This window comes from Orbicella franksi, chromosome 7 (genome assembly GCF_964199315.1).
Source record: "Orbicella franksi chromosome 7, jaOrbFran1.1, whole genome shotgun sequence".
Lineage (NCBI taxonomy): Eukaryota > Metazoa > Cnidaria > Anthozoa > Scleractinia > Merulinidae > Orbicella > Orbicella franksi.
Genome location: NC_138151.1, coordinates 19,180,971 through 19,195,113, shown reverse-complemented (window position 1 = coordinate 19,195,113; position 14,143 = coordinate 19,180,971). Strand labels below are relative to the sequence as shown.

Sequence of the window (14,143 nt, the reverse complement as noted above, 5' to 3'; positions counted from 1 at the left end):
ATCAGTTCCACTTCACTCTTCACATCTTGAACTTGTGTGTTATGTTTTAAGTACTTGCTATCTCTGTTGACTGCCTTTGGTCTTCGCGATCAAAGGAGCACTGTCTACCAACTAGTGTCTTTTCCTTAGGGGCTATCTGGATCAGGATTAGTGATCCAATATCACTCAGATCATGATTCATCAAAGAAACCATTGAATACACCCTGGTCACCGATTTATCAGCTCCTCATTTGATGCACCATGATCCAAGTGATTTGGATCACTGATAGTGATCAATATAACCCCAAAGGAACGCAGCCTTAAACAAACAGCAAACATCCATTTTGTTTTGTTCTTGGAAATTGGTCATGGAAGAGCAACTGTCTGCTTTCAAAATATATAATTTAATTAATCAATAATTTAGCCAAAATTAACTGGTCGTCAAAAAGATGGATTTAAGACAGTACGGTATCTGCATAACTTGGGGCAAAATTTATGAGAAACACAGGCCAAGGCAGCCTACCTAAAACCATTTGCCCAGAGATAATTTTTGATTTTCAAACAGGTGGGTGTATAGTTAACCCATAGAAAGTGTTTTTATGGCATCTAAAGTTATAGCCCATAGAAAAATAGGGCGATATTTTAGTGCTATAATTCGCTTGCAACTTCATTGTCAAATTTTGCGTGTCTGTTCGAACTTGTTTCAGGCTCAAAACTAACTTTGATTTATTATATTTTTTGTTCAGTCATACCATGAAGACCTGATTTGAATATAAAAATCAATGAAAGATTCTCAAGTAGCTGTTGTGTGGTGTGCGATGCAATGAAATATTCAGAAAATTCAGCATAACCGGAAGTAGATTTTGAGCCCAATTGGGGCAAAATCGTTTTTCACAAATTTCTTCCCAAAAAAACCTGCATTAGCAGAAACTAACTATGGTCCCATAGCCCTTGCGGACTACGGGTCTAGTTGTTAATTAGATACACAAACAAATGAGCCTTTTGGCCAGCTTGTAGTAAAAAATTTTGGGGGGAACACTAATTACCCTTGATCGTGATTTAGCCAATTTGTTTGGTATTGGGTGTAAATTAGAAACCATAACACAGATAAAATGGCTTTATCTCCAACGACATACTTCATTGTGATTTGATTGACAAAGAAAAGAATTTGTTCAGCGGTAAAAGATCAGATATCTTAGCTCTGTTTGATATTGGTGGAAAGTCATATGCAAAGGTAACCTACAATTCTCCTCTGCAACAAGTTTTGCCTGACTGCGCCACAGACAGCTTTGTAAATAGCATCACATTTAGTGTCAAAGATGATAATGGCGACCTCTTTGATTTCAATGGCTTGCCGTTTGAATTTAAATCAGAAATAAATTAAATGCTTTTTATACAATGTCGTCTGCGAATGTTTTGCCACCGTCCGCTCCTCCTGAAGCTTCGCCCCTCTACCCCCAACTGCAGCCCAGCTTTTGGTTGCAGAAAATCAATGAGATTTCAACCGCTTTGAACAACGAGGTAGCCCACTATCGAGTTGTTGTCAAAAAGTATAAACAGGCAAAAAAGTTCGTTAACTGGAGCATTGCTGGCTCTAGTGTTCTTTCAGCAGTGTTTTCTAGCGCAAGTTTAGGCTCGGCTCTGTCTGTAGTTGGTCTGCCTGCTACAACTCCATCAGGCGGCGTTGGCAGATGTTTCGCTCTTGCTTTGTCAGGGCTGATACTTGCTTGTAAAAAGATCGATTCAAAGATTAAGAAGCATCCAGAGATTGTTACTCTTGCCATAGCAAAACATGAGATAGTTGAGCAACTTCTTTCCAAAACACTGGCAGATAACCAGGTCTCTGATGCGGAGTTTCAGCTTATTATGACTGAATTTTCTCAGTATTATGTGCTGAAAGAAGCTGTGAGGGCTAAACTCACACTGCAGTCGTCTTGCCTTGATGTTGAAAAGATTAAGAAAAATCTTCACAGCAAGATAGAAACTGAATTTCAAAAAAAAATACTCGCCATCGGCTCGAATTAACATTTGAAAACACACGGTTTCATTTGCATATTGTAAAAACATGACTGTCAGTTTTCACTTGATTGCGTTTCTTGTGAATGAATATTTCATGACAGAGTGGCAGATAAGCATGTGATATTACTCGTGAAATCGTCGCTGCCCTGCTTGAGGCTAATTAAGACAGTCTTTTGTCTTTGCAGGGAAACCCCCTCGTTTCAATACATCAGTTTCTCACGTTTCAAACACGTAGTAATTCAATGTTGGTTGCTACAGAAAAACGAATATCACGCGCCTATTATTTGTTTGCGTCACATAACAATAGGTGTGCACGTGTAAAACAATATGTCGCATACCTGTGCGCCTTAACAACCTGCATTCCTTTGCGCCCTAAAAAGTAAAATCAAAAAATAAAATTTTTAACTCAAGCACTGATTTTCTTAGGGTGCTCAGAAATGCAATAACCCTTCTTGAATGTTCTATATATCCAGTGGTGTGTGACCAAAACAAACAATCACCAAATTTGCATAGCCAATGCCTCTGTTTACATTTCTTTTGAGAAGAGAATGTTGGCAAGCTCGCGCGGATTCATTTGCTTCATGGCTTCAACTAAATCTGCTGGAAAATTTTTTTTTAGCCTGGTGGCCTCTAGGACAGTCCAAAATCATAATAGATGTTGCCCTTCTCTGATTGTTTCATTCGTTTGTTAAAGATATATTCTGTTCCGGTTCTGCATCTCATCGCGTACACTAGCGATACTGGTGCCCACACGAACTCTATCATTCCGTTTTTATTTTCTAGTTTCAGCACGACTGATGGCCCGTACCTATTGATCCCGCGATCTTGGACTTCAAGCACCATGTACACTCTACACTGGTATACACTGCCTTGTGTTTTTTCAATTAGAAACCTCGCCTCCCCCATGCGGGCTGTTTTCATTTTTTTGCATCCTTGGCGGCCAGATAGGTGATTTGTATACATTTAGCCAAAAACCTGCCCCTGTCGAATATTCTATATGTCCTCTGAAGGTGGGGGGTATATTACCAAAACAAAACTTTTTTTAATTTGCATAGTTACATTTCTTTTGAGAGGGGAATATTGGCAAGTTCTTGCGGTTCCATTTGTTTCATGGCGTCAACAAAAACCTCTGGTAATAATACTGAATTAATTTTTTTTATTATAGTTTGATCTATCAAAATGCCGACACCACTGCACTTTTCCTCTTTCTTTATCCGTGAGATTTGTTTTGCTTCTTTTGGCTTTGATCAATCAGGCATTTTCTGCCTTGTCCCATGTTTGTGTATACCAAGGTAACATTTTTCTTCAATAGAAAAATAATTCTGTTACCATTTGGGTGGCGGTGCGTATCCCTGCCTGAGTTTGCGTCTCATACACATATATAAGGTGGAGTCTGTTGCTTTTTGTCAGCGGGGTTTTTCTCACTTTGCCGGGTTTATGTGCCACTTATTGTCAGCCGGCCAAGCATGTGAGACAGCTGATGATAAGTGGCACATAAACCTGGTAAAGTGAGAAAAACCCCACTGACAAAAAGTAACAGAACCCCCCTTATACATGTGTGTTGTGTTAATTTATTCACATCTTCGGTGAACTTTGATAGTGTCTTCTGTTGAGTGTCCGCTCGCTCAGTTAAGGTCGCCATGGACTTATGAGTGAACTCTAGGCTTTCTCTCAAATCAGAATTTTCTTTCTCCATTAGGTGCTATTTTTCCTTGAGCTCTTTGATTTCCTTTATTCCAGCTATTTAAGCGAGGCCCAGTTTACTGTTTATTTCTGCAAGCGTCACTGCCATGTTGTTGGGCAGGTTCGATTCTTCTGACTTTGAAGGTTTATCATCTGTCTAACAGCCTCTTGTCATTCGTCTTCTTTTGCGAGTATCCTGACTTGTTTCCGCGTCGTTTCCCTCTTTATCTGGCATTGTGTCTAAACGTATAGAGCCACCTTTCTACGCCATTTTTTTCAATTTTCTTTTTATTTGCAATAACACAAGGGAATACAATGCTTACAATACAATTACAAACAGTACACTATTTAGACTACTTAGGACACTAGCTCTATTTACTTGCTCTAATTATTTACACTATTTAAATTACAATATCTACACGACTTACAGTACACCACTAACAAATACAGTGATGACAAGGGGCAAAGAAAAAAAGAAGAAAAATAGATAATTGTCATTACAGCTTGAGGTTGCACTATAGAAACATCAAAAACAGACCAAAGGCATGTGATACATTATAGGTAAAATGAGTTATGCACCTGACAGGAGATTAGAAATAGACTAATGGCTAGGAGATAAATACAGATAGGTATAGAAAATATAATCTAAAATACTATTTCAATCCTCATATATCCTGTAAGAGGTTTCCATTTCTTTCTCTCTACGCCATTTGATGTAGTGGTCACAGAGCTCAAAAATAATGTCCGTACACCTTGACAGCTCTTCCCAATCCCCCTTTTTGTTTGGGCATGCACACAAATCAAAATTTTGACAGTTACCTACCACCAAATTTAGCAAAACATTTGTATCCCACAGCAGAAACATTTTTCTCAACCTGAACAAGTCTGAACAAGCTTACATACATACAAGCATAGATACCTTGTGTCTGAAAACATAACCAGTGATGGAACCCCCAAGCTCAACCAGGAAGAGAAAGCCAAGAATCACTGCAAACTGAGAGATAAATTGGAATGTATCGTCAGGAAACATGTACCTGATTAATTTTGTTTACTATAATATTATTATTAAAGATTTTCTTGTTTGGACAGAAGCTTATTTATTTATTTATTCAACTTTATTTATACACGGGTAAAACATCAGCACTTAAAGTAAATACTAAAATTGCATTAATTACATTGTTAAGATACTAATCTACTACTAATTAAATCTAATAACAACAAAAATAAAAAACAGTAACGAAGTGCCTGCTTTCCATGAATGCCATGTGATTAATTAACTTATTTATTATGAAAAAGGAAACATCTGCAGCTGGATTTAAAACTAGCAAGAGTTTGTGCTTGCTGCAGATTGGTAGGTAAGCTGTTCCACAGCACCACACCACTATAGATAAACTGTTTTTTAGAAAATTGGTACGGGGGAGTGGAACAGCTAGTTTGCCCTCACAATTACTGAGAGAATAAGTAGATATTGCACTCCGATCAGTAAACATTGATTTCAGATAATCAGGGGCGAGACCATTAAGAGATTTATAGACCATAGTGGCTGTTTTTAATTCTCGTTGAAGATTAAGTTTTTGCCAGCCAAGTCTAACAAAGAGATCATCCACATTGGCATCATATGAAGAAGAGGTCAAAATACACGCAGCCCAATTCTGTAGTTTTTGTAGTTTTTGTAGTTTAATGGAAAGAGATTTATTATAACTACCCCATACGACGCTACAGTAATCGAAATGAGGTTGAACTAAAGCATTATAGATGCATAGGAACATTTCAAAAGGAACAAAAGACCTACTTCTCTTCAAGATGCCAATGCAGGAGGCAATTTTTTTGGAAATATGTAAATAAAATGCTTGCTCTTTGGGAGGTCAGAGAATGTGTACAGTCATTGTTTACCACTTTTGAAATAACTTAAACCGTTGCTTGCATTTTTTAAATAAGAAATTTATTTAATTTCACAAATCCTAAAAAAAACACACATACAAAATAAAATCAAAGGCACTATGGGCTGCCTCTTGTCCCTCGTTTAGAGTTGCCTCCGACATGCAGCTGTATTTGCCTATTAAGAAAATGATCCTACACAAGAGAACTCATAAGATTGTTTTATGCACGAGTGCCGGTATGTCGCCAAAAGCATTTGGTTATTGAACTATAGAGAATGAAATTTTACATTGTTCCAGAGTTCATAGTTTCTTTTAAAAATCGTTAATTGAAAATAAACTTCCTCCAGCAACTCTCAGCCTAGTGTATGTTCATAGTACTGTAAGTTCTTAAAATTCTGGTTAATCTCAGCCTTAAACAACAATTTTTTAGACAAGTTTCTTTCAAAGAACAGTGACTTGTTTTGATATATTTTTCCATCTCATTGATGACTCATCAGAGTGACCTTCACTTCAGGTATGAACTGGAAATTTAAAATGTTTCTTTGCTAGGTGAAGTGGCCTCATGGTGAGTGCACTCCTTTCCAAATTGAGCAGTGGGGTTTAAGCCCTGGCCGCGGACATCGTGTTGTGTTCTTGGGCAAGACACTTAATTCTCACAGTGCTCAGGTGTATAAATAGGTACCGACGAATTTAATGCTGGGGGTAGCCCTGTGATGAAATAGCATCCTTTCTGGGGGGACAAGATATACTCCTAGTCGCTTCATGTTACAGAAACTGAAAGTAAGTGCCGGCCTGCTCAAATGGGCCCTTTGGCTCATATGAATACTTTACCTTTTCTTTGCTAGGTGAGAAAATTACTTTTCAACATCAGCAAGTATCAGCAAGACAACAACCATATTAACCAAAAGACATATCTGCAGACTTTTCTATGAATACATGTACTCTATCAGTAGTCAAGCAATATAAATTGACCAAATGCATGTCTGTATGTCTGTCTAGATACAGTAACTGGCCTGATCTGACCCGTACTGACAATAAATTACATTTTTTTTGTATCATTATAATACCTATTCGTTAATTCTCGGAAAGTGGGCATTACAGATGCATGTAACTAAGTTAGTTTTTAATCGGCTCATTGAGATCTCTAAGATGTCTTTCTTTTTTGAGGGGGGGAGTGTCCTGCTAACCCAGCCACACTAAATATTGTACAATATCTTAGCTACTACAAGAAAGATAACTTATATAGCCTGACAGTTCACTGGCAGGCAGATTTCTTATAGGTCAAAATTAAAAATGCCAAGTCCACACATCCAGCCATGAGATCGAGGGAGGGGAACAGCCTTCTTTTTCAAACGGTGGCTAGTATTCAAGCCTAATATTTAAGAAAAAGAAAAAATGTACTGGGTTTCTATTGAGTTATAGAACCACAAATGGAAGTTTGGGAGAACGAGAAATGCTGTGGGAACACGACACTTGATACACATTTGCAAAGAAAATTACTATAACTTAAGCAAAAGATATGTTAGCTTGGGGGATAAATGAACCTTGCGGTTTTCGAGTTATTCCCCCTACAGTGAGGTATTGAACAGATCTTAGTATTATATAAACACTAGTGAAATACCAGGACTTCTCCTTTTACTAAAAAATCATATCTTCATCGTGTGCAGTGAAGATACTATTTTTATCGTTCACGTGTGAGGATATTGGTGTCGCCATGCTTACTAACATGATAATTGCTTAAACTGAACTTAGATGTGTTGCTGTGTGATCAATACATCATCAAATCTTCCTCGGATATCTTCGGTTATCTTCGGAAATCTTTGGTAATCTTCAGAAATTTTCGGAAAATGTTCGGAAACATTTGTCTGGCCTTCAGATAACTTTTGGAGAATCTTCGGAAATCTTCGGAAAATGTTCAGAAATCTTCAGAAAATTGTAAAAAACCTCGCCATTAGCATATTTATATAATAAACAGAATATTACATGCCCGCTTGTGGATACAAGTTTTATCTTCTCATGTTCAACGCGATATCTCACTCATTTGCTATGCTCACTCGTGAGATATTGAGTTGAACACTCCACGCGCGGGCATGTAATGTCCTCTACATACATAAAATTAACAATTAATTTTTGTGATTTATACCTGTTTGCTTATTCTCAGAAAATGCGCATTAAAGGCTAGATTTTTATTGGCTCATTTTTGACTCTAGATTTGTCTAAAGAGTTTCAAAGGGTTTCCAAAGCATTTCCAAAGGGTTTCAAACTACTGAAACCAGGTTTCTAATGGTTTCCAAGGGGTTTCTAAAGAGTTTCCATAAGGTTTCTAAAGAGTTTCAAAGGGTCTCCAAAGCGTTTCCAAAGGGTTTCAAACTATTGAAACTGGGTTTCTAAAAGGTTTCCAAGGGGTTTCTAATGAGTTTCCAACGTGTTTCCAAAGGGTTTGAAACTCCTTGGAACCCCTTGAAACCAGGTTTCTAAAGGGTTTCCAAAGGGCTTTTAAAAGTGTTAGCAACGGGTTTCCTATCCTATGAAAGCTTTGAAACCCCTTGACAAAACGTTACATGTAATGTAGTGTGATAGAGCGTCTCGATAGAGCGTCTTTCTTTCAGCTAAGTTTATTAATAATTTTTGTTGTTAATTGTTTCCCCAGTTAGCATGGGCTTAAAAACTTTTCTGTTTTAAAAAACGTACTGAGGTCTACACAGTGAACTGTTCACTCATGCAAAAACCTTTCATGAGTATTCATGGCCATTGACCGCAACCGCATCACGTCACAATTAATTTATGACAACAAGATATTTTGTACCACGCTGGTTTGATGTTCGCTGAAATGCTCCTCCCTTAAATTGACAAAACTGCTTGTTAGATGTTTAGGCTAAACTTCAGAATGCTCCTTGAAAATCATTTTGCGTTAACTTACCGTTCAAACGACTTGCGTTTAATACCGTTTGTGACATTTTCGAATCTGTTATAATAACCTTAGCGTCCGTTTAAACGGCAAGTAAAAATTGAACGGAAGTTACGCCTGGGTCACACTGGTGTAAAAAGTTGTTTTTTTTACAAAAAAAATCTGTTAACAGGTAGGTTTTTCCTGTGCGACCGATTTGTCAGATATTGTCAAAAATGAGCGGAATGTACCAAATGTTCAAAGATGCCAGCACTTAAAATTGCCAAGCTCTGGAACTCGCCAAAATGTCACAAAAAAATCAAAAAAGCTATTAAACTGTCACTCGTGACGCAAATAGTCAATGAAAAACACGGTAAAATCAAGTTTACTTGCGATTTTGCCCCAATCTTGTTGAGAAGCCTACGAAGATGGATCCCTCTTGGCCATATGTGAGTTCCAGTGCTCTTTATATGCCATTAAGAGCGATGACTCCAGATACAAGAAATTATTTTGGTCAGCAAGAAGTCAACTTGAGTCAACCAACATCCAGTCCTTATCAATTCAGTCATAGCTCAAGTGGCGACATCTCACCAGCTTCACTTGGAGAAAAAACTTTTGAGAGCCCATCCCCAAGTCAGTCCAACCAGTCCAAGAAATACGACAAGTGGGCCAACAAATAGCAGAAGTACTTGGTGCAATTATGGGCTGAGAAGCAGGATATGCTTAACAGCAAGGATGCAAGAAATGCTTGGCGTGCAATTGCTGAGGCGATTAACAACAAGTTCGCAAAAAAACAAAGTACCTAGTTGACGCCTACAAAGAAAAGAAAGAATGGAATAGAAATCAAACTGGCAGCAACTTGCAAAAATCTGTTTTCTACGATGAAATTGATGCTGTTTTGGGTTGTCGTGACATCATGACCCTTAGGCATGTTCAAGAAGCGGGCGATTCTCCGTCGACAACAACATGTTCAGCGGATAGCGGAAGCCCCATGAATGTATCTGCTGAGTCCAGTATCGAGAAAGAACCAATAGAATCCGCTTTGCCTCTAAAATCCTGCCTGGAAAGAAAGAAAGGTCCCAGCAAAAGGAAGAGAAAACCAGAAGATGCCAACAGAGAAATGGAAGAGCACTTCAAACATGCCTACGACGAGATCAAATCCCAAGGAGAATGTGTTGCGTCTTCCATGGAAAAGAGATGCAAATGCAGCAGATGAAAATGATAAACCAATTTATGGGGAATTCTCCCCATGCATTTAAGGACAAAAATAGTTAAATGTCAAACACTCTCTTTCATCTATCTATGATATGCGATTTATGATATTTATAATATGCATGTGCACGGTTCTGTTACTGTTTTTGTTCCTGTGTAGTACAAGATGAGAGTTTGCTAAAGACAAACTGAAATGTTCAATTCTTTCTTAAATTTTAGAGCTATTATACTATTAAAATGTGTTCACTTTGACACTGAACATGGTTAGTCCCCTCTACTAACTATGCACTGAAGAAAATTATTTGATTTGTGTTCAAATAAAACAAAGTAAATCTCGGGTAACTCGCAATAGACTGGTTCCTTCCGGAAGGTCACAACAAAAACGGAGACCAATGAAGCTTGTCACTGTTCAGTAAAACATTTACAAAGAAGATATATATTCTTTTAAAACCTCTCTTATGTTATCTCCATCTTGCAAATTACATTTGTATCATCATTCTCGCCATCATCGTCATCATTTTCGTCACTGTCATCCCGGTGGTCGCTGTTCCTGATGCAGAAATTATGAAGTACCGTGCAGGCAATTGCAGTCTTGACTGCAAAGTTCATATTGCTGTCGAACTGCTTTGCTAAAATCCTCCATCGGCTCTTTAAAATACCAAAGGCGCATTCAATAGAAACTCTGGCAGTGGTCAGCTCTGGGTAGAAGGAAATCTCGTCTGGATCCCTAGTTGTTTTGGGAAAAGGTTTTTGTAGCCATGGTCCAAGGGGATAAGTGCTATCCCTGATGAGATACAGCCGAATTTCATGATGACCAATCTGTAGAGTAGGACTTTTTAGGACTTTGTTACCTTCTGCACATCTGTACAATGTACTGTTTCTCAGAACTCGGGCATTGTGAAGACTTCCAGGATATCCGGCGGCGAAATCTAGAAACAGTTTGTGGCTGTCCACTACCCCTTGAACTATAAAATCATACTGATGATACCTGCTAAAATAATCGACAGCCCTTTCATCAGGGCCTTTTATCTGAATATGGATGCCATCAATCACCCTGGCAGCAACATTAGGAAGATTTGAAAGTTCAGAAAATGTTTCAATGCATGTCCTAGTCTCTGCTTGGAAATTTTATGTACTCGTTTCTCAGTTCAAATAGTGCCCCAGTAACATCTTGAAGTGCCTCCATTGTGGTACTTTTCCCTACACCAAAGTTAGCGCCAATAGTCAGGTACAAGTTTCCATGAGCAAGACAGTAAAGACCAAGAGCGAGCACTTTTTCTGGAGGAATGCAATCACACAACGAGGTGTTTTGCCGCAGAAGAAAAGGGTGCAGCACATTGAGAAGTGTATTAAAGGTATTCCTATTCATTCGTAGCTGGCTTTTGAAGTAGTTGGGAAGAATTGCAAGATTCCTGAAGTGTATCTCGAACCACGATCCACTTGGTCTTGGCAAACGCCAGCAGTACGGATTGTATTGTCTTCGCTGTCTATGCTATCTGATCTGACGCTCATATTCCAACAACGCTAGCTGGATATTTAAGTTATGAAGTCTGTAAATACAGTGCAGATTGTATAGATTTGCCATTCTAGCCTGCATGCAAGTTAAAAGCAATAAAACTCCAACAAAAGTGAAAGCCGCATCTCGTGGTTCCATGATCATGCACTAAATGTTTAATATAGTGTGATATCGTGTCACACTCTTAGCGGGAGTAGGAAAGTTTCCTTTTGTTGACACTTTGACGCGTGTATGACAGGAATGCAAATTGCGTGCGACACTAAAACATAACAAAATTCTTTTACTGGAAACAGATATTTGTCTGAAATTTAGTCACAACAAAAACAATTTTATCCACTAGTGCGACCCGAACCATGACACTACAGAAGACAGTAAAAGAGTTGATGGGATGGACGTCGAAAGAAAAAACTTTCGCTGGCAGAAAAACTAGCTAAGAGTGCAAAGCACATCACAGAACCCTTGATTAAACTTCCTATTTATAAGCAGAGAGTATTTCACCTTTTGAATCACTGATTTATCCCAAATATAACCAGAGATATAGTTTTTACCTTATTAACGGTGACAGTATTGTGTTACCACTCACGTGCCAAAAACATACACACGCTTGAACACTGAAAGAGCTGAAAACCATGAAAACCAAATAGTCACATCAGCTTCTCATGTTTTGCCAGCGGAATATATTTCATGCAAAGAAGTTGAGCTGGTAACTGATTATGGAATATGCTCAGGTACATTAATTTTTAGATGTCAAAAATAATGCAGACAAAATGCGACAAACTAATACACAACGAGCAAATGATCACTGTAACTTGAATTTGGGTCGGTCTTGTCGACCTACAGGTATAACAGTTGTCAAACTGAAAGTTCAATACTTGTACAAAATTCTTTGTTCGCTGTTATTAGCTGTTTATTAATTGTTACGTGTCAGTCATCCCTGTACTAGATACGCTCTGTGGCCATTCAAACAAAAACACTTCTTCGTAGCTAGTAATGAAAAATAAATTTCTCTGGTTCTAATTGGGATAAATCAGTGATTCAAACGGTGCTCTCTGGTTATAAATAGGAAGTTTAATCAAGGGTTCTATGACGCGCTTTGCACTCTTAGCTAGTCTTTCTGCCAGCGAAAGTTTTCTCTTTCGGCGTTCATCCCCTCAACTCTTTTACTGTCTTCTGTAGCATCACGGCTAGTAATGAAAAATAAATTTCTCCAGTTCTATTTTGGATAAATCAATGATTCAAACCGTGAAATGCTCTCTGATTATAAGTAGGAAGTTTGTCTGCATTTATTTTTGACATCTAAAAATTAACACACCTGAGCACATCCCATAATCAGTTACCAGCTTAACTTCTTTGCATGAAATATATTCTGATGGCAAAACACGAGAAGCCGATGCAACCATTTGGTTTTCGTGGTTTTCAGCTCTTTCAATGTTTAAGCGTGTGTATGTTTTTGGCACGTGAGTGGTGACACGATATTGTCATGGTTAAAAAGGTAAAAACTATTTCTCCTGTTCTATTTGGGATAAATCAATGATTCAATCGCTGAAATACTCTCTGCTTATAAATAGGAAGTTTAATCAAGGGTTCTATGACACACTTTGCACTCTTAGCTAGTTTTTCTGCCAGCGAAAGTTTTGTTCTTTTGGCGTCCATCCCATCAACTCTTTTACTGTCTTCTGTAGCATCACAGCTAGTAATGAAAAATAAATTTCTCCGGTTCTACTTGGGATAAATCAATGATTCAAACGGTGAAATGCTCTATGCTAATAAATAGAAAGTTAAACCAAGGGTTCTACAACACAGTTTGCACTCTTAGCTAGTTTTCATGCTGGAGAAAAAAGCATATTTGCACGAGACAATAATACCACTGAAAAAAAATTTGTCTTGATCACGCTGCGATCCGACGAGGCCAGAAACACGGAACGAGGTAAAGATTATTGAAGTTTAGCCCTTCTCCGGCTGCTGAGTGTCTAGACATAATGTAAAGTAAATTGATATCAATTCTATGTGGGATAACAAAGAACTTTTGAACTTTTTGTGTCTTAATAGTTTGATAGCGGGATCGAAAGCCAACATGTTTCATATTTACTCGCAAGAAAGCAAAAGTTTTGTAATGAGAAAACAGTTTAAGTGGAAAGCATAATTTTAAATTCTTCAGAAAGCTTGAGAGTTATTTAGACAAAACGTACCCAGAATTATGCAGTAGCAAACAGAATATTCAAAAGAAAAGATTGCATCTCACGCAAATATGCAAATGACGCATGTCATTGATCTTGCGTGTAAACCACCTTTTCACATTTACATTCGGAAACGTCCAAAATTTTTGCCACTAAACTTAGGAGAAGTTCCACATGCATTATATCTTTTGATCTTTCCACAACTATAAATAAATCAGTACTGAATCATGCGGCAAAATACCATTTATGCAAAAAAAGAAAATTATAACATGCAGTGCTATCGCGCATTCACCACCGAATGCAAACTAGGAGAATATTTTTTCCCCTGACATTTTAAAATTGGGTCTTCAAAGAGTATTCGAAACATTTCTAAGGGGTTTCCAAAGTGTTCCCACGTTCCAAAGAGTTTCAAAGCGTTTCACAAAGGTTTCAAAGCATTTCAAAAGTGTTTCCAAAGGGTTTCAAAAGGGTTTCAAAGCATTTTCAAAGGGTTTCCAAAGCATTTTCAAAGGGTTTCCAAAGGGTTTCAAAGCGTTTCCAAAGGGTTTCCAAAGGGTTTCAAACCCTTTGAAACCGGGTTTCCCAAAGGTTTTCAGTCACCTCAAACCCCCTAGAAAACGCTTTTGTGGATAAGACGTGTTTTTGTATGGAGGGTCACACATTACTCTCTCCTAGTTAACTTACGTGGCAATAATGCATTAACCAAACTTAACTTGTAAATACTGATAAAGTCATCAAGCTAGATTAATATCCATTTGATTTAAAAGTTTTGATGGTAAAGGTACCATAT

At 37.9% G+C, this 14,143-nt stretch overlaps 1 protein-coding gene and 3 pseudogenes across 3 annotated transcripts in view; 1 reads left to right on the top strand and 3 right to left on the bottom strand.

Moving 5' to 3' along the window:
* The window catches only part of LOC145492307 (uncharacterized), a 183,958-nt pseudogene that overhangs the window by 122,688 nt on the left and 47,127 nt on the right, over window positions 1-14,143 (bottom strand). The gene's annotated exons all lie outside the window — the stretch shown is intronic.
* LOC145492437 (tetraspanin-7-like) overlaps window positions 1-14,143 on the bottom strand; it is a 53,957-nt gene that overhangs the window by 21,248 nt on the left and 18,566 nt on the right. For both annotated transcript variants that reach the window (XM_081471883.1, XM_081471881.1), the window contains one exon: window positions 4,601-4,675. In XM_081471883.1, the coding sequence (XP_081328009.1) occupies window positions 4,601-4,675 (75 nt within the window). The remainder of the gene's footprint in view (window positions 1-4,600; window positions 4,676-14,143) is intronic.
* LOC145492650 (uncharacterized) lies at window positions 4,687-8,518 on the bottom strand (annotated as a pseudogene).
* On the top strand, window positions 8,877-9,664 carry LOC145492430 (uncharacterized; annotated as a pseudogene).